A 20,887-nucleotide genomic window follows, 5' to 3' on the forward strand; every position below is an offset into this window, starting at 1 on the left:
GGAGCGCTGCAGTGAGAGGAGTGTAGCGAGCGCTCCGGGGAGGAGCGGGGACCCGGAGCGCTCGGCGTAACAGCTACTTGACTTGCCGACAAGGGCCCCGGTGGCGAAGATAAAGGTAACCGCCGGTGAACACCTACCTACGGGAGCTCAGACCGGACACCGAGGGCCCCAGCCTTTGCCTGCGACCTCCACTGGAGTGGAGGAGGGCGCTCCGGGACTTCTCCTACGCTCGGAGACACCGCGCGCAGCGCCGAAGCTCTCCCCCTCAGGCGACCACGAAGGACAGATGGAGTACGGTGCGCGCTCGCCTGGACACGATCCCCAGCTGACAAGCGAGGGCCTGCGTCCCTGTACAGAGGTCCCAGTCCCTGAAGGCCCCATGCAGCTCTCCTCGCTCCCCAGCTTGGAGGGGGAGCTGAGAGGATATGGACCTAACCCATGCAGGATGGCTGTAGATGAGGTAGGACCAGGGGCGGAGAAGAGTCTTCCACATCAACCCTGCAGCACCCCTCCTCATACCCCTGGTCCCCCTGGGGAAGGAGCAGTTTCCCCTTCCCAGAGCATTCCCTCCATCTTCCGCAGCCCTAGAGACTCTCAGAATTCCCAGCTGTCCCACTCCGATGTGGATGTTGGTCAGGCTATGTGGCCCACCAGCATGATTCCTGGTCTTTGCTCCTCAGCGTCAGCTTCTGGGGCTGATTGGGGACTTGCTGCCCCGACTCTATCGCCCATGCCTGCAACCGGTCTGCCTATGTCCGCTATGCTGCATCCTGTGAATCCTGTAGACCTTCCACCTGCTATGTACCCTATTGTTCAACCACAGTTTCTGCACCGTCCTGCCCCACCACATGGACCTGGGGACCCGCTCACCTCAACCTTGCCCCCCTCCGGCTCAAGCTGTCGCCTTGCTTAAGGGGCACCCCGAACTTCAAGCGCTCTTGTCACTCTTACCAACCGAAAGTGATATGTCAGCCATGGCCCTAGACCTGAAACATGCCTGGCGTCAGGATCTCCAACCTGTCCTGCAAGATGCGTCAGACTTACAGGAAATGGTGACAGCCCTTGAGGACTTTCGGGCCACAGCGCTGGACTCTATGAGAGATATGCGGTCCTCCTTAACCTCTCAGACTTCCACACAACATGCGATGGCTGAACACCTAGACGACGTGGAAAACAGGAGTCGTCGGAACAACATTCGTATTCGGGGGCCTCCCCGAGGCCACGAGAAACCAGGACTTATTTCACACTGTCACAGGGATATTCAACTCACTGCTGGGGCGCCCTCCAGACACTCACATCGAAATTGAGAGTCCACAGAGCTCTCAGGGCCCCAAGTACAGATCCCTCTCGCCCACGCGATGTTATTTGCAGAGTCCACAAGTATGCCCTGAAGGAGCAGATCATGTCAAAAGTGAGGCAACGTGGAGATATGGACTTTGACGGCGTAACCTTGCAGTTGTACCCGGACTTATCCAGATGCACCCTGCGCCAGAGGGCGCTCCTCCGACCCCTTCTGCGGGAACTTCAGAACCGAAACTTACCCTACAGATTGGGCTTCCCATTTGCCCTCCATGTTACTGCCGGAGATATGTCGGCCTCCTTGCGGGAGCCAAGAGACTTGCCGCTCTTCCTATCCTCGTTGGGTTTGCCATCCTTGTTTCTGCCGGACTGGGACAATTTCCTGAAGGATCCGTATGTGGTGCCACCGGTTCCTAGATCCTCCCAGAGGCTTCCAGCAAGACGCCCCAATCCGGGCTGGCCGCAGCCCCAACGCCACGGGAGATCCAGACGTAACTCCTCGGGGCACACTCCAGAAGACTGAGAGACCAGCTTTCTATTCTTTTGATAAACTTTATTCTACTCTTTCGGTCCAGTCCCTGCTTAGTATGCAGAGTAGTGTGTTATAATTGACTGTTTCCCCCCTCCCCCCACTGCGCACCCCTCCTCATAGCCTCGGTTACCTATCCCCCCCCATTCCCCTCCCTCCCTTCCTCTCCTCACCCCTCCTCCCCGTGCCCTCCTCCTCTGCCCCGCCATACTGCCCCTGCCTCCTTGCCCCTGCAGTTCTTTCCCAGCCCCCCTTTTTTTCTTTTAATTTCCATTCCAGCTGGACTAGTGACTCGCCTCCCGCCGGGGCCCTATCGTTGTGTCCCATTGCTCAGCGCTCTACAGCTGACAGTCACAGAACCGAATGGCAGAGGTGAAGATGGCCACCCTGAATGTTCAGGGGTGAAGAGGTCACAAATTCTCTACCATATGCACAAAATCAAGGTCAGGCTTTTATGTTTACAGGAGACCCATTTTAAAACAGGCCATATCCCGGATAGGCTTAGCAGATACTTCACCACCTGGTTCCATAGTTCCAATCTGGACTCCCGCTCAAAGGGAGTGTCCATTGGTATACACCGGTCACTTCCATTCAGTATACAGGCAGTCCGGGTGGATCTGAATGCTCGCTATCTCTTTATCCGTGGAACTATTTTGGACCAGGGGGTGACAGTGGGGACAGTTTATGCCCCTAATAGAGGCCAGGTGCCCTTTCTAATAGCGACCCTAGAGGAACTCTCCCTATTTGCCAAGGGAATGGTGCTGCTTGGTGGGGACTTTAATGTCCCGATTCACCCCCTGCTCGATGTGTCTGCACATAGATCGGCAATCTCTTACCGCCAACTGAGTAGACTTAAGAAGCACTAACACTCTCTACAGCTGTGTGACGTGTGGCGCCTCCAGCATCCGGGTAATCGGGACTATACGCACTTTTCCTCCCCTCATAGTTCATACAGCCGGTTGGACTATGTCTTCCTTTCGCACTTCCATCTCCCTAGATTATCCTCCTCGCAAATCGGCAGCCTTTTCCTATCCGACCACGCTCCGGTCTACTGTACTGTGACGATTCCTTCATTGAGCACCCCACGGTTTTCATGGTGTTTAAATGAGTCCCTCCTCCTGGACACCCTTTGCCTGTCAGAACTGAGGGCCGCGATCACACACTTTCAGTCCGACCACGCAAACGACCAGACTTCTCAGCCGGTCCAATGGGAGGCTCTTAAAAGTGTGTTGCGATGTATCCTGATCAGTCATGGCTCCCGGCTTAAGAGGGAGAAGGCAGCCAAGCTGAAGCGCCTCCTTGAGACGCTCCACGATTTGGAAGCCTTGCACAAACAAACTTTATTGGAGTCCACACTGAGGGAACTCACCAAACTCCGTCATGAAATCCGTTCCCTTCTAGACGATTCCCTTAAACAGTACCGCCAGAAATGCGGTAAGACCTTTTATGAATGGGGCAACAAGCCGGGCAGGCAGTTGGCCAGAGCGCTCCGTGAGAAAAGATCGGCTCTATTCATCCCATCCATAAATACCCCTGCAGGTGACAAATCGTACCTCACTGCTGACATACTTAGGGCCTTCGAAAAATACTATTATGATCTCTACAGTCTCCCAGCTCCGTCATCAACCCCCCCACCGCCACTGCCTTCCCTATCCCTGGGTGACTACATTCAGAGTACGGCCCTCCCTAGTCTGTCGGAGGATGACATAGCGGCCTTGGAGGCCCCCGTTTTCTGAGGTGGAGGTCGCGCGAGCAATTTCGAACCTTCGGACCGGATGGGTACACGGCCAAGTTCTTCAAATCCTTGAAGGAGAATCTGCTCCCTATACTCTGTAGGACGTTTAACAGCATCACCCAGGACCTGGGCTTTCCCACCGCGTCACTCAGTGCCTATATAGCGGTAATTCCCAAAGAAGGTCGTGACCCGGGCCTCTGCGCTAGTTACCGCCCCATATCTCTTCTGAATACTGATATCAAGCTGTTTGCCAAACTGCTGCCGGACCGTCTGGCGTTGGTCCTCGGACCCCTGGTCCACCCTGATGAGTCCGGATTTATGCGCTCCCGGGAGGTGCGAGATAATACTGTTCGAGCCTTCTCGATAATCGATAGAGCTACTGCTCTCAGGAAGCCATTGCTGCTCCTTTCTCTCGACGCCGAGAAGGCGTTCGACAGGGTGGACTGGGGATTCATGAGAGCAATGCTGGAACAAATTGGCCTGGGTCCCTCTATGATGGGGCGAGTGACAGCCCTGTACCGGGATCCTCAGGCCCGAGTGAGAGTTAACGGGTCTCTGTCTTCCTCAATACCCATACGGAACGCGACAGGGGTGCCCACTCTCCCCCCTCCTGTACATATTGTGTATGGAGCATTTACTGATTGCTCTTAGATCTGATCCGAACATCAAGGGATTTACCCAAGGGGGGGGGGCGGGCATCTCTGCTCTGCTTTCGCGGACGACCTCCTCCTCTAATTTGCCTCCCCGTGCACCTCCCTGCCGGCTGCATTGAATGCCATACAACAATACTCCCACTACAGCAATCACAAGATCAACATGTCCAAAAGTGTGCCTCTGCCTGTAGCTCTACTGATGGATACTGTAGCGAGATTGAAGAGGGATCACCCTTTTCATTGGGCTACCAAGTCCTTTAAATACTTGGGCGTGCATATCCCATTGGATCCTGGAGATGCCTTTGCCCTGAATTTCCAGGCCCTGTCGGCAACCCTAGATAGGGACTTGCGTAGATGGACGACTGGTACCTTCTCCTGGTTGGGGCGTGCTAATATTGTTAAAATGAATTTTCTCCCCCGCTTGCTGTATCTATTTCAGACGATTCCAATAGTGCTCCCGCGTTCCTACTTTCATAAACTTGACAAGATGATACGCTCTTTCATATGGGCGGGTCGGCCGTCTAGGATCTCTGGCTGGGTCCTGGTCAGGAGGAAGCAGGCAGGTGGTTTGGCGGTCCCTGACTGTCAGGCTTATTATGTAGCGGCTACCCTGACCAGACTCCTAGACTTCTTCCACGGTCGCGTTTCTAAGCAATGGGTTCTGCTGGAGGCACACGGAGCAGTTACGGATGTAGCCCGGTATCCTTGGTTGCCCCCAAGCACATACTCTCCGCGAGTGTTAGAGACACTGCCTAGGGTGTCCAGAGAATTGATTGTTGCTCTGAACAGATACTTGAAGAGGTCTCAGATTATAGCACCTGATGGCCCACTGACCCCGATTCTCGGTAACCCTAGTTTCCCGCTGGGAATGGCATCTGACTCCTTCCTGGGCCTTTCCTCGCCCCCATCCCTGCCCATAAGATGTTTCCTTAACGGAACACAGCTAAAGCCTTACGCGGAACTAGTTCCGACACATCTTCAGATGTCACTTAGACAGATGCAATACCTTCAGCTGAGACACTTCATTGACACTACAGGGCGCTCCTTAAAGTTGGACCGACCCCTCCTTCCTTTTGAAGAGCTGTGTATTTCTTCCTCCCCGGTGTGTAAGGCAGTCTCCCAGGTTTACGGCCTTCTTATGGAAGAGACGGCTCGATAACCCCCCAAATTTGAAGCGGCTTGGGAGGAGGAACTACACATCACCATCGCCCGTTCTGACTGGACGTCAGCCTATGTCATGTGCCATAAGATGTCTATATCATGCAGGGCGCAAGAAACCAATTATAAGATCTTGGCTAGGTGGTATAGGGTACCGGCCTTATTGCATAAATTCTACCCAACGGTATCAGATCTTTGCTGGCGCTGCGGTATAGATACGGGGACCATGTCCCATATCTGGTGGTCCTGCTCCTCCCTCACAGCCTTTAGGTCGACAGTAATCGCCCGAATTGCTCTAGTGACGGGGGTGACCTACCCCAATGGCCCGAAGGGGCTTCTCCTGTCCGTATTACCTACCTCCAGAAAATCACCCGCTAGAGTTTTGGCTAACATGATGCTCATGGCAGCTAGGTCGGTGATACCCAAGAAATGGAAGGACTGTAATCCCCCGACAATTACTGAGTGCTATGGGGAAATCCTGTTTGTGTGCCATATGGAGGAACTCATGGCCGACTCGAACGGTCGTACTGCTAAGTACATGTTGATCTGGGGCCCGTGGCTTAATTTTCTCGATACCCAGCTCTTTAGGCAGGATTATCGAGCCTGACCTGGACCCCCCCCTTCCCCCCCCCCCCCCCTCTCATTGTGAGGGACCTCTTCTCCAGAATTGACTGTCATGTAACAGGCCTATGAGAATATCCTGGGACAAGGGACCCTGGCGATGAACGCGACATAGGTCTCAAGTAAGTGCCACTACTGCAGTCTAGAGATATCCCTTTACCTCTAGCTCCAGCTCTCCCGACTCTGACATTGCTGTCTATCATCCTTATTTTGCTTACTTTCTTTCTTCTTTTCTAATCTCTTTATTGACCACCTTTCTGCCCCCCCATCCCTCTCTCTCGAACCTACCTGTCCATTCCCATGTTTATTCCCTGATTTTGTTATTCTGCTTTTATTGGTGACATGCTGTTCTCTGATGTTTATACACCATGACTGGTTTACAGGTGTCTCCACTTAGCTACAGCATTCTTTATTTGGTGACACATAGCTATAGAAATGGTAGACGAGACTGCCGCTCTTCGTTTTTGTACTGCTTTTTTGCTCTTATCTTCGTAGCATGTACTCCTGAGTTTTATGAATAAAGCATTGTTTGAATAAAAAATAAAATGTTTTTAATTTTACCTGATTGCTCATGACAGCACCCCTGGAGAGGACTTCCCACCGCAGGACAGGAAACTTCAGAACATAAAAAGGGACACGCCTCTCCACACCTCAGTTCAGGTTTCCTGTCCTCAGGTAGGAGGCCTGGGAGCTGTCTCCGGCATACCTCTCCAAGGGGCTGCAGGTCCTCCGGTAGTGGGGCTCCCTGTTCGGCAGAAGTCTCCTCTGAGGAGCAGCCGTGAGTCTGCCTGTGGGTAAAATACATAGTAAAATAGTTCATAAGGTTGAAAGAAGACCAGAGTCCATCAAGTTCAACCTATAACCATAATGAGTCCCTACTGAGTTGATCCAGAGGAAGGCAGAAAACCCTCATACTCAAGGTAAAATTTCCTTCCCGACTCCAAATATGGCAGTCAGAATACATTTTTAAATTCTTTTACCGAGTTAACCATGACCACCTCCTCTGGCAGAGAAGTCCGCAGTCTCACTGCTCTTACAGTAAAGATGCCCCCTTGTTATAAATACAGTCCTGGGTATAAATAGATCATGGGAGAGATCTCTGTAAGGTCCCCTGATATATTTAACCCGATAACGACCATGGATGTCTATGCTCGTCCAATGGCCGTTACCGGGGTATGACGCGGGCTCCCGACTCGAGGAGCTGATTCCTGTAGCTGGGGGCCGGCGTTAACAGTCGACATGCGGCGATCGCCGCGGCAGGCTATTAACCCTTTAGATCGCCGCTGTCAAAGTTGACAGCGGGGTCTAAAGGTGCCTGTATTCAGTCCCTGGTGGTCCAGTGGGGTGTATCGCCCTCTCCGCAGCGCGATTGCGGGAAGGGGGGGGGGCAATCCACTACTGAGGTAGCCTGAGGGCTTACCTCTCCTGCTGCGGCGGCTCCGGTGCTCTGAATGATAAAGCCTGGCAGGACCAGGCTTTATCAATCGAGCGCAGAGCACACAGATCATTGTGGTTTTATGAAACCACAATGATCTGTATGAGGAATCTAATGATTCCTCCTAAAAGTCCCCTAAGGGGACTAAAAGTGTAAAAAAAAAAAAAAAAGTTTAAAAACACACACATTAACCCCTTCCTTATTAAAAGTTTAAATCACCTCCCTTTTCCCAAATATCGCCGCATGCGTAAATGTCCGAACTATAAAATATATAATTAATTAAACCGCACGGTCAATGGTGTACACGCAAAAAAATTCCAAAGTCCAAAATAGCGTATTTTTGGTCACTTTTCATACCATAAAAAAAGGAATAAAAAGCGATCAAGAAGTCCGATCAAAATAAAAATGGTACCGATTAAAACTTCAGATCACGGCGCAAAAAATTAGCCCTCAAACCACCCTGTACGCGGAAAAATTAAAAAGTTATAGGGGTAAGAAAAGGACAATTTTAAATGTATAAATTTTCGTGCATGTAGTTATGATTTTTTCCAGAAGTACGACAAAATGAAACCTACATAAGTAGGGTATCCTTTTAATCATATGGACCTACAGAATAAAGATAGTGTCATTTTTACTGAAAAATGTATAGCGTAGAAACAGAAGCCCCCAAAATTTACAAAATGGTGTTTTTTCTTCAATTTTGTCGTACAATGATTTTTTTTTCCGTTTAGTCATAAATTTTTGTGTAAAATGACTGATGTCATTACAAAGTAGAATTGGTGGCGCAAAAAATAAGCCCTCATATGGATTTTTAGGTGCAAAATTGAAAGGTTTATGCTTTTTAAAAGGTAAGGAGGAAAAAATGAAAGTGTAAAAACAGAAAAATGCTTGGTCCTTAAGGGGTTAAACATAGTTATTAGGTCTCCCCTAAGCCTTCTTTTTTCTAAACTAGATAACCCTAATTCTGGGTACTGTAGTCCTCCCATTCCCTGTATTACTCTGGTTGCCCGTCTTTGATGAACCCTCTCCAGCTCCACTATATCTTTCTTGTACACTGGTGCCCAGTACTGTACACAGTATTCTATGTGTGGTCTGACTAGTGATTTGTACAGCGGTAGAATTATTTCCTTGTTGTGGGCATCTAAGCCCTATTGATGCACCCCATGATTTTATTAGCCTTGGCAGCAGCTGCCTGACACTGGTCACTACAGCTAAATTTACTATTAGCTAAGACTCCCAAGTCCTTTTCCATGTCAGTTGTCCCAAGTGTTCTCCCATTTAATACATAATCCCAGCCTGGAAATCCCTTAGAAAACCCTCAAACAATTTACATACAACGGAGGTTAAACTAACAGGCCTATAATTCCCGGGGTCACCTTTGGACCCCTTTTTTAAATATTGGCACAACATTTGGCATGTGCCAGTCCTGGGGAACAGTCCCTGTTATTATAGAGTCCCTGAATATTAAAAATAGGGATCTGTCTATTACATTACTTAATTCCTTTAAAACTCGGGGGTGAATGCCATCTGGACCTGGTGAATTGTCTATTTTGATTTTTTGTAGGCGACACTGTACTTCTTCCTGGGTTAGACAGGTGACCTGTACTGGGGAGTACACCTTATCTCACTGTATTTCACCTGGCATTTCATTTTCCTCAGTGAATACAGTGGGGAAGAATTTTTTAAATATATTTGCTTTTTCCTGATCCCCGTTTATAAGGGCAAACACTTTCATTTTTAACCTTTTTGCTATTTATATAGTTAAAAAACATTTTGGGGTTAGTTTTACTCTCTGTGGCAATGAGTCGTTCTGTCTCAATTTTTTATTTTTTTTACATATTTTACATTTTTCTCTATAGCTTTTTAATGCTTGTTCACTGCCATCCTGTTTTAGTTAAATGCTTTATTTTTGCCATTTATTGCCCCCTTAATATTTTTATTCATCCATATTGGTACAGTGATCCCTCAACATACGATGATAATTCATTCCAAATGAACCATCGTTACTTGAATTGATCGTATGTTGAGAGATCCGTGCAATAGTAATACATTACAGTATAGAAAGTTATACTCACGTGTCCCTGCCGCTCCGGACTGTCACCGCTGCCCTGGATCGTCACTGTCATCACGTCCCCAAGGTGTCCTCTCTGCTCCGGACCATCACCGCTGCCCTGGATCGTCGCTCTCCATCGCCGTCATCACGTCGCTACGCACGCCGCTCCTATTTGATGACTGGACGGCATGCACGGCGATGTGATAACGACAAAGGAGAGCGACGGCCATGCAGCGGAGCCTGAAGAGGACGGTCCGGAACATCGGGGACAGGTGAATGACACTCACCGGACCACACTCTGCACATTAAACTGCTATCCGGCAGCAGCTGAAGCAGTCTGCGCTGCCGGATAGCCGTTTATGCGAAGGCCCCGACATAAAAAAGCATTGTATTTTTATGCTGCCTTAAATATGCGATGGCCTCTGAGAGGCCATCATATGTTGAAATTATCGTTTGTTGGGGCCATCGTAGGTCGGGGGATCACTGTATATACATCTTACAGTGAAAATGTAAGATAATTTTAAGTCTCCCATTTAGTGTCAATATTCTTGTTTATGAGGACATTCTCCCAATTTATATTGTTAAGGGCTTCTTTGAGTTGATCAAATTTTGCCTTCCTAAAGTTCATTGTTTTTGTGGCCCCTCGAGAGATTCCCTTATTGAAGAACAAGTTATAATGTATTATATTATGATCACTATTTCCTAGGTATTCTTCTACTTACACATTAGTTATTCTGTCAGGTCTGTTTGTTATTATTAAGTCTAGTAGGGCGCCCCCTCTGGTCGGGCCCTGCACCATTTGGGACAGATAATTGTCGTTAGCTACAGTCAGAAAACTGTTTCCTTTACATTCTGATTTGCTGCCTTGTTTATTTGCCCCAGTAATTGATCTTCTTTCTCTTCCATTATGTTTGGTGGCTTAGGCTAGGTTCACACAGCCGTTGTCCCCCATCTAGATTTTGTCCGTTATTGCCTCCTAAAAGGACCACTCTATTAACGGGTGCAAACTGATGCAAAGGGATGCTATTTAGTGGCATCCATTTGCATCAGTTTTTCATCCGTTAGTATCAGCTGTCTACAGACTCCTGCAGCCGGGACTACTACTACTCCCATCATGGAACAGACTTCTTTTCATGATGGGAGTAGTAGTTCCCTGGCTGCGGGAGTCTGCAGGCAGCTGGGAGGCTAGATTAGTGCTTGTACTACTACCCCCATCATGGAACAAAGTCTGTTCCATGATGGTGGTTGTAGTACAGGGGCTGAGGGATTGATTGCACGGGGTCTCACTTCTGAGACCCAATGTGATCAGAAGTTATTAACCAGGGGAGTGGGCGGTATGGTCCGCAACCCTGCGATGTATATTGTGTGCGTGTTTTACTTTCATTTTGAAATAACCTCCTGGGAGCCCTGAATGGCCAAGGGGCCATTCAGGGCTCTCAGCTGGGTTTTTAAAGTCAGTAGTGAGGATTGTAATATTGCACTACACTGGCAGCCAGGGAAGCATTGCGCTGTGTTCCCCATATGCGCTGCAGGAGGGCAAGATCTATAGGTAGCGCAGCAGTGGGCAATATACATAGCTAGCGCAGTGGGGGAGCCAAACATATAGCGCTATGTATAATGCCCCCGCTGCGCTAGCTATGTATAATGCCCCCACTGTACTAGCTATGTATAATGCCCCTCGCTGCGTTTACATATGTCTCCCCAGCGAGCGCATACATAAATCCCTTGCAGCGCTATCTGTGAATAGTATATTATCAGCAGCACATCATGCTGCTGGCTGGGAAAGGCCGCGCAATGCCGCCCGCTTCCCGGCCAGCAGATGCACTGCTGATAGTATACTATTCACAGATAGTGCTGCGAGGGACTATCTATGTGTATAGAAGCGCTGCAGGGGGAAGATATATAGTGATATAACTGTCCCCCTGCAGCGCTTCTATACACACATGTCCCTCGCAGCGCTATCTGTGAATAGCATGCTATCAGCAGCGCATCTGCCGGCCGGGAAGCGGGCGGCATTGCGCTGCCTTTCCAGGCCAGCAGCATGATGTGCTGCTGATTGTAGACTATTCACAGATAGCGCTGCAAGGGATTTATGTATGCGTTTGCTGGGGGGGACATATGTAAGCACAGCGGGGGGGCATTTATACATAGCTAGCGCAGCGGGGGGCATTATACATATAGCTCTATATGTCTGGCTCCCCCTGCGCTAGCTATGTATATTGCCCACTGCTGCGCTACCTATAGATCCTGCAGTGCATCAGGGCAGCCGGGGAACGCAGTGCAGTGTTATGCAACATTACAATCCTTGTAATAATGACCTTAAAAACCCAGCAGGGAGCCCTGAATGGCCCCTCGGGTATAAATTATATAGCAGCATCATTAGGGCATATTGCCTGTGCGTCCATCCATATATTGCACAATGCCCAAAAATGTCATAATGCACTCACATGCAGAGAAATATACACGGTAATGACCATAGTAATACAACTGAAATACCTGCCATGCACCAAGTTAGGTTACCTATACCCGAACCCCAACGCACGTTTCGCGTCTAGGCTTCGTCAGGGGGTGTCACACCTCTATCAAGACCTACAGTTCCCCCTTGGGACTTGAATCTGGTGTTAGATGTCTTATCAGGACCACCATTTGAACCTTTGGATTCTATTTATATCAAGTTGCTCACCCTCAAGATGTGCTTCCTCCTGGCAATAACAACAGCTAGGAGGGTAGGAAAATTACAAGCGCTCTCTGCCTTTCCTCCTTATACCATGATATATTAGATGACAGAGTAGTGATGACAACTTTACCATCTTTTCTGCCGAAAGTGGTCTCAGAGTTTCATAAATCTCAGGAGATTATTCTTCCCTCTTTTTGAGATGAGTCGAGACATGAAGTCAAGTTCCATAACCTTGATTTCAGAAGATGCCTCCTAAAGTATCTGGACTCTACTAAGGACTTTTGTTCTACAGAAAATCTTTTAGTCCTATTTTCTGGCCCTAATAAAGGCAAAACTGCTTCTAAACCATCTATTAGTAGATGGATCAAGGCATCAATTGCATTAGCCTATACTACTAAGAATCAGGATCAACCTTCCTTTTTTCTAGCTCACTCTACCAGAGCAGTGGCTTCTTCCTGGGCAGAGAAGGCTGAAGCCTCTTTGGACCAAATCTGTAGGGCAGCTACATGGTCCTCAAAACATACTTTTTTAAAACACTACAGTTTGCAATTAAATCCTGTTTTTGATCTTTCCTTTGGACGTAAGGTCCTTCAGGCGGTAGTCCCGCCCCGATTGGTTACTATTCTAAGTCTCCAGGGGTGCTGTCATGAGTGATCAGGTAAAGATAGATTATTTACCGGGTAATCTGTTTTTCATTAGCTCATAACACCACCCCTCATTTATCCCGCCCTAAGAAAAAAAATTATAATAATAATTTTTTTTTGTTGCTTAATGAATTTAGAGAATGAAAATAATTTTCTATGATTATTGGCTCCTTTGGAGTACTTTACTTTGAACTGAGGTGTGGAGAGACATGTCCCTTTTTATGTTCCCAGGTTCCCTGTCCTGCGTTGGGAGGTCCTCTCCAGGGGTGCTGTCATAAGCTAACGAAAACAGATTACCTGGTAAGTAATCTATCTTTCAGGCTTAGTAGTGGAAGCAGTCTTATTGACAGAATCCATTACTAGGCCGGAGCTTAGTGTTAGACCCAAAAACAGCTAGCGCTAACCCCCAATTATTACCCCGGTACCCACCACCACAAGGGTGCCAGGAAGCGCCGATACCAACTGGCCCGGAGTGTCAAAAATAGCGCTCCTGAGCCTAGGCGGTAACAGGCTGGTGTTATTTAGGCTGAGGAGGGCCAGTAATAATGGTCCTCGCCCACCCTGGTAACGTCAGACTGTTGCTGTTTGGTTGGTATCTGGCTGAGAATAAAAATATGCGGAACCCTATGCGTTATTTATTTATTTATTTATGGGGAAAAAAATTGTGCCAGATAATGGCGCCCACATTCTTGTTGGCCATCTGCTACTTATTTCAGGTATTTATATCCCCTTCCCTCTCCCCACCTCAAAGGAGGTGGACAAAGCAGCAGCGAAACGTGTTGGAGAGTGAGGTGGGGTGCATATATGTCACTATCTACTTCTGGGATCCGCCGCAATTGTTGGTCAATCCTTATATATGAGCAGTCTCTATTATTCTATGTGTGAGTCATGAACAGGGCTTTTTCCACTTTATAGGAGGCACTAGCTGTTATTCTATAGCATTGTTATTATACTGACTTAAATTAAGTGGTTCACTATATGTGCACTTTATTCTATATGCACTTTATTATTAGTGTAATATAGTGTATGTTGATAGCCCTGACATGAACAGCCTTTGTATGCACTTTATTTACAGTGCAATATTCTGTATGTTTACATCAATTATATGCTGCTAGAAACAATGACATTGACTTTATATTAGACTTTACTTTGTTAATTTTCCCATTTACTCTTTTTTTTTTTGCCACCTTGATATATGAATTTATTCTTACCATCTATATTATGCACTGTGCATATGGGTAAGATTAGGTATATAATTATGTTTCAATAAAATTGATTACATTTTGTACATAGAGGTTTGTTTTACATTTTTTGGCTTATTATATGTGGGATTTGTATGGTTATAAGCCTAAATTTGTTATTTTGAGGTATTGGTTTAACCTGCTTTTTTGGGTATATGTGTGTGAACCCAGCCTTGCTATGAATGGCTGGGCTGTTTAAAAAAAAATTATATTTGTAACGTTGGCTGATCAGGGCGGTCCGCCAACCCTGACTAATAGATTTCTTCCTATACGTAGCATGACATGAATGAAAGGTTCTCTTTAAAGAACTCCAGTTCTACACACCGTTTTAGTGCATTTTAAAACAAACTATATGGTGTATTTTATTCATTAATGCTATTTTCTGCGTCTCTGCTGAACTTTGCTTCCCCGAAGCTGCAGACATGATGTCACAGTGCCGCTCAGCCAATCACGGCCACAGCAGTGTCCCCCCCCCGCCCCTCAGCCAATGATTGGCAAGCTGCAATGTCAGTTCCCTTAGCTGAAAACGCAACAATCTGCAGCTCCGGGGAAAGCAGTGTCAGTGTCAACAACTGAGAGGGCACCCTTATAACGGGGCCTACGAGGGAGCTAGGAAAGAGAGTTAAAACTTTTGTCAGCCTAGGCACATTTACTACTAATAAATATTATTCATTACTGTTATGTCACTCCCGTCAGATTACATAGAATGGGTAGATCTGCTTCTGATGCTTGTCACCGGTGTGGTGCAGCTCTGGCAGACTTCTGGCACCTCCTTTGGGCGTGCCCATATATTGTAGCTTTCTGGACTGAAGTGTTATGACTTCTTGCTGCTCTTGTGAATCCTCTGGATCCTTTGGATCCTTTGGTGTGTATATTCAGATTTATGGATGAGGTGTGGCCTCACCACACCCGCACCTTTTTACGGGAATCATTGTTCTTGGCCAGGAAGACTGTGGCCCTCTGATGGATGGACCCGAGACCCCCCACCATGGCTAAGTGGTGAGATCTGATTAATGCTGTTATACCCTTCTCTCACCTTGTCTACAAGAATAGAAAATGCCTGGCTAAATTTCTGTTGGTGTGGGGCACATGGTGCTCCTCCCCTTTGACCCTTTGTCAGTGCCTGTCTCTCCTTTATTGGATCACTATATTTGTGTTTTCCATGGTGCAGAGAGAATCTGGAGTCTTTACTGTCCTATAGTGTCAGCCGCGGAAACTGCTAATTTTTATATACTGACTGTATGACTGACTGACTGTTTTCTTTTCAATAAAACGAATAAAAAAAATTTGTAGTTGATCGCGGGGGTCCAACCGCTGGGGCCGGATGGGACCCGGCGTTCAGTGAGGAACACAGGCTGCAGCCGGCACAAACTCCATTCATTTCTATGGGAGTGCCGAAAAGACCCGAGTACAGCTCTCGGGCATTATCTACGTGCTCATAAATATGAATGGAGTGCGTGCCCTCCACCGGTAGACACGTACTCCACACTGAGAGTGCCAGGGTCCTGTCATGGAGATCACGGGGGGGCTCCAGCGGTCAGAGTACTTGGATAGGGGATAAGTAAATTTTCACTAGAGTACTCCTTTAATAAAGGAGAGCAGATACAAGACAGTTTGCAGGGAAGGAGGTAAAGTAGGCTGTGTACACGTATATATAGCCTGTAGAAGTACAATCTGTAATAAAGACTAAAAATTAGTTTTTTCCACCATATAGATGCAAGTTTGCCTGGTCAGTGACAAGCAGGAGAAAAACTAGGACAAGAAAATACCAGACAAAAATAACCAAACAATGCTTTACCTCTGTCAAAAGTTTTGATGTCATCCATGCAAGCATGGATTTCACTTAACTTTTTACACCCTTCCTGTAGTACAGAGCCAGTTCGGAATACAGCTGCATCACTCTGCATTGTCTGTGGTAAAAGAAATATGCTCTGAATTACATTTCTTCATCTACAGGGTTATATGACCAAAACAAAACATGTGGCCAAAAGAACAAACACTTTTCATTACATAGGCAAGTTTCCACTTTCAGGTTATTTGATGCAGCCAGTAGTGAGGACGGATACCTTTCGTCAAACCGCCCACTGTAATTAAAAGTGACAGGTGCCACTCCACCTTTTCTAGCAGAGCCAGCATGGCTTCTCCCCCCTTTCTCCCACATTCACTGGCGTTACACGTAATTTCCTAAATGGAAATGAATGTCAGTTAAAGGGGTACTCCGGTGGAAAACATTTATTTATTTATTTATTTTAAATCAACTGGTGCCAGAAAGTTAAACAGATTTGTAAATTACTTCCATTAAAAAATCTTAATCTTTCCAGTACTTATTAGCTGATAAATACTACAGAGGAATTTTTTCTTTTTGGAACACAGTGCTCTCTGCTGAATCACGAGCACAGTGCTCTCTGCTGTCATCTCTGTCCATTTTAGGAACTTACCAGAGCAGCATATGTTTGCTATGGGAATTTTCTCCTACTCTGGACAGTTCCTGGACAGAGTAGGACAGAGATGTCAGCACTGTGCTCGTGATGTCAGCAGAGAGCTCTGTGTTCCAAAAAGAAAATAATTTCTTCTGTAGTATTGAGCAGCTAATAAGTACTGGAAGGATTAAGATAAAGTTTTTCACCAGAGTACCCCTTTAAATGCATTCCAGATGTTTGAGCGGTTCTACATTTGTAGGGATAAATACATTTTATATAGTTTTTAAAATTTATATCAAAACACATTTCATAAAATAAGATGTTTTCTTTTATACATTTGTAAGGTTAAATACAATTTACAGGAATAAAGAGCTGTAGCAGAGTGAAAGGCATAAACGATAGCTGTATGCAATTAAATGGGTTCTAGTCTAACAGCTAAATTCTTTCCATGTGTATATGGTAGATAAATATTTACATAGAAACTATTCTGCTAACATTTTTTAAGGTGATTTTTTTAATCTCAGAATACACTGAATAGTGTGTATATGTTAGATGTAAGTATTTATACCTCCTAATAGTGTCCCATCAGCCATAACATTAATACCACCACCTAATATGTTTCATCAGCCATAACATTAATACCAATGCCTTATATTGTGTCCCATCAGCCATAACATTATTGTTACGCCGAGCGCTCCGGGTCCGTGCTCCTCCCCGGAGCGTTCGCGGCGTTCTCCTCTCTGCAGCGCCCTGGTCAGACCCGCTCACCGGGAGCGCTGCACTGACACTGACGACGGGGATGTGATTCGCATAGCGGGACGCGCCCGCTCGCGAATCGCATCCCAAGCCACTTACCTGTCCCGGTCCCCGGCTGTCACGTTCTGGCACGCGCGGCTCCACTCTCTAGGGCGCGCGCGCGCCAGCTCTCTAAGATTTAAAGGGCCAGTGCACCAATGATTGGTGCCTGGCCCAATCAGTCTAATTAGCTTCCACCTGCTCCCTGCTCATATAACCTCACTTCCCCTTCCCAGCATGGCTGGATCTTGTTGCCTTGTGCCAGAGAAAGTGTTTTGTGTATGTCCCAAGCCTGTGTTCCAGACCTTCTGCTGTTGCCACTGACTACGACCCTTGCTGCCTGCCCTGACATTCTGCTACGTCTGACCTTGCTATTGCCTTGTCCTTTTTTACCGCGCCTGTCTCAGCAGTCAGAGAGGTTGAGCCGCTACCGCCGCTGCAAGACCATGACGCTTTGTGGCGGGCTCTGGTGAATACCAGTATCAACTTAGAACCGGTCCACCGGTACGGGCCACGCCAATCCCTCTCTGACACAGAGGATCCACCTTCAGCCTGCCGAATCATAACAATTATTACAAAGAACTGAGAACAAAAGATGTTGGCAATGCCAGACGAAGCACGAAACAACGTCTGCTGTCGCCTTCTGCATACCCCCCCCGCTGTGTGTCCCTCCCCACTACTTGTGTCTATGTGAGTATTTTTCTACAATAAAGAAGACTGAGAAGAAGCAGTGAGTTGCCGACATCTTTTGTTCTCTGTTCTTTGCTACTTATCACTTAGTTACCTCAGAGCACCTCTGCATCTCATATTGCAACAGTTCCTTACCTTGCCTGTATGGAGAGATCCCATACATTGCCGGTCCTACTTTTTCTTGCATAACATTATTACCACCGCCTCATATTGTGTCCCATCAGCCATAATATTAAAAGGGGTATTCCGGGCAAAAACATTTATCCCCTATCCAAAGGATAGGGAATAAGATGTTTGATCGTGGGGGGCTTGCTGCTGAGACCTCCCGCAATCTCCCTGCAGCACCCGCTTTCTATGCGGGTGCTTAATCTCCAGTTTCGGAAACCTCCGGATTTCCGGGACTGGGGACGTGACGTCACGCCACGCTCCCTCCATTCATGTCTATGGGAGGGGGTGTGACAAAGATTTAGTAAAATATTACCCCCCAATAATATACTTTGCCACCAGGTATTGTTCCAAATGTAAGGAAAATAAATATATTCAAACCAAGCTGTATAAACAGAGTTTTCCATCAGAAGCACATTTTTTATGTATAGAAGCCAAACATTCCACAGAGTGCTGTCGGCACGATGCTGTGGTCTTGGTGGGAGGTTAGATTGCATAAATCGCAGAGAGGTTCTGTTCGCTAGCCTAACTATGATGCTGGGAGTGCGGTAAAGTGTCACGTTACCTTTCATGCTGCAGGCTGTGAAGCAGCTACATCTTGCTCCTACAATATGCTGTCTGGTCAGTATGGACCCCCGTTCCTACAATATGCTGTCTGGTCGGTATGGACCACCGTTCAGTAAACACATGTAGCTGTGCAGTCTCCAGGGCTCCAGCCCTGGCTGCTGACTGTGTGGTAATTTGCATATTTCAGCCTGAGGTTAACTCTTTCCTGCCTTAAAGGGGTACTCCGGTGCTTACACATCTTATCCCCTATCCAAAGGATAGGGATAAGATGCCTGATCACAGGAGTCCCGCAGTTGGGGACGCCTGTGATCATGCATGCGGCACCCCGTTTGTAATCAGTCCCTGGAGCGTGTTCGCTCCGGGTCTGATTACGGTCAACCGCAGGGCCGGCGGCGTGTGACGTCACGCCTCCGCCCCCGTGTGACGTGTGATAGCTGTCACGCCCCCTCCTGTAGGCTTGCATTGAGGGCGGAGCGTGACGTCACACGGGGGCGGAGGCGTGACGTCACACGCCGCCGGCCCTGCGGTCGACCGTAATCAGACCCGGAGTGAACACGCTCCGGGGACTGATTACAAACTGGGTGCCGCGTGCATGATCATGGGTGTCCCCAGCTGCGGGACTCCCGCGATCAGGCATCTTATCCCCTATGCTTTGGATAGAGGATAAGATGTGTAAGCACCCCTTTAATCTCTTCGTCTGCAGAGATCACTTGTATTAGGTCTCTGTAAAGTCAGGAGGTCACAGCTGTGGCTTATACATATAATTGACTGCAGCCGGAGGATGTGTTTGGGCATACAGAGCAGTACAGGCTGCTGAATCTCCAGGTTTAGCCCTCTCAGCATTGGGATCCATATTCCTGCTAAGGGTTATGTGTTTTGACTGTGTTCTTATATTTACAAGAGTACCTTTTCCTTTATATTTGACCATAGGCGTGCGCAGCCTATTGCATTAGGGTGTGCACCCTAAAGCACAAACTCACGCAGCGCACGCGTATGTGTGATATATATACACACACACACACATTCTTGCTTGCATGCACACATACATAAACATACCTACACTTATAAATATCAATACAAACAAAATGAAAAACTTTATTAAAACTTTTTTTTGGATTGGACGCTCCATTTTACATACACTGTACAGCAATCATATCGCCATTATACATACACTGTACAGCAATCATACATCCATTATACATACACTGTACAGCAATCATACCTCCATTATACATACACTGTGACTGTACAGCAATCATACATCCAATCCATTAATAATGGATTGGATGTATGATTGCTGTACAGTCACAGACAGTGTATGTATAATGGTGGTATGATTGCTGTACAGTGTATGTATAATGGTGGTATGATTGCTGTACAGTGTATGTATAATGGTGGTATGCTTGCTGTACAGTGTATGTATAATGGTGGTATGCTTGCTGTACAGTGTATGTATAATGGTGGTATGCTTGCTGTACAGTGTATGTATAATGGTGGTATGATTGCTGTACAGTGTATGTATAATGGATGTATGCTTGCTGTACAGTGTATGTATAATGGAGGTATGATTGCTGTACAGTGTATGTATAATGGTGGTATGCTTGCTGTACAGTGTATGTATAATGGAGGTATGATTGCTGTACAGTGTATGTATAATGGCGGTATGCTTGCTGTACAGTGTATGTATAATGGCGGTATGCTTGCTGTACAGTGTATGTATAATGGCGGTATGCTTGCTGTACAGTGTATGTATAATGGCGGTATGATTGCTGTACAGTGTATGTATAATGGCGGTATGCTTGCTGTACAGTGTATGTATAATGGAGGTATGCTTGCTGTACAGTGTATGTATAATGGATGTATGCTTGCTGTACAGTGTATGTATAATGGTGGTATGCTTGCTGTACAGTGTATGTATAATGGTGGTATGCTTGCTGTACAGTGTATGTATAATGGTGGTATGCTTGCTGTACAGTGTATGTATAATGGTGGTATGCTTGCTGTACAGTGTATGTATAATGGATGTATGCTTGCTGTACAGTGTATGTATAATGGAGGTATGATTGCTGTACAGTGTATGTATAATGGTTGTATGCTTGCTGTACAGTGTATGTATAATGGATGTATGATTGCTGTACAGTGTATGTATAATGGCGGTATGATTGCTGTACAGTGTATGTATAATGGCGGTATGCTTGCTGTACA

General features: G+C 46.9%; 1 protein-coding gene across 1 annotated transcript in view; it reads right to left on the bottom strand.

Annotated features, from left to right (window-relative positions):
• The window catches only part of LOC130273629 (succinate dehydrogenase [ubiquinone] flavoprotein subunit B, mitochondrial), a 189,086-nt gene that overhangs the window by 39,852 nt on the left and 128,347 nt on the right, over positions 1–20,887 (bottom strand). Inside the window, exon 12 of the mRNA XM_056520747.1 lies at positions 15,844–15,955. Within this exon, the coding sequence (XP_056376722.1) occupies positions 15,844–15,955 (112 nt within the window). The remainder of the gene's footprint in view (positions 1–15,843; positions 15,956–20,887) is intronic.

This window comes from Hyla sarda, chromosome 5 (genome assembly GCF_029499605.1).
Source record: "Hyla sarda isolate aHylSar1 chromosome 5, aHylSar1.hap1, whole genome shotgun sequence".
In the NCBI taxonomy this organism is placed as follows: Eukaryota; Metazoa; Chordata; class Amphibia; order Anura; family Hylidae; genus Hyla; species Hyla sarda.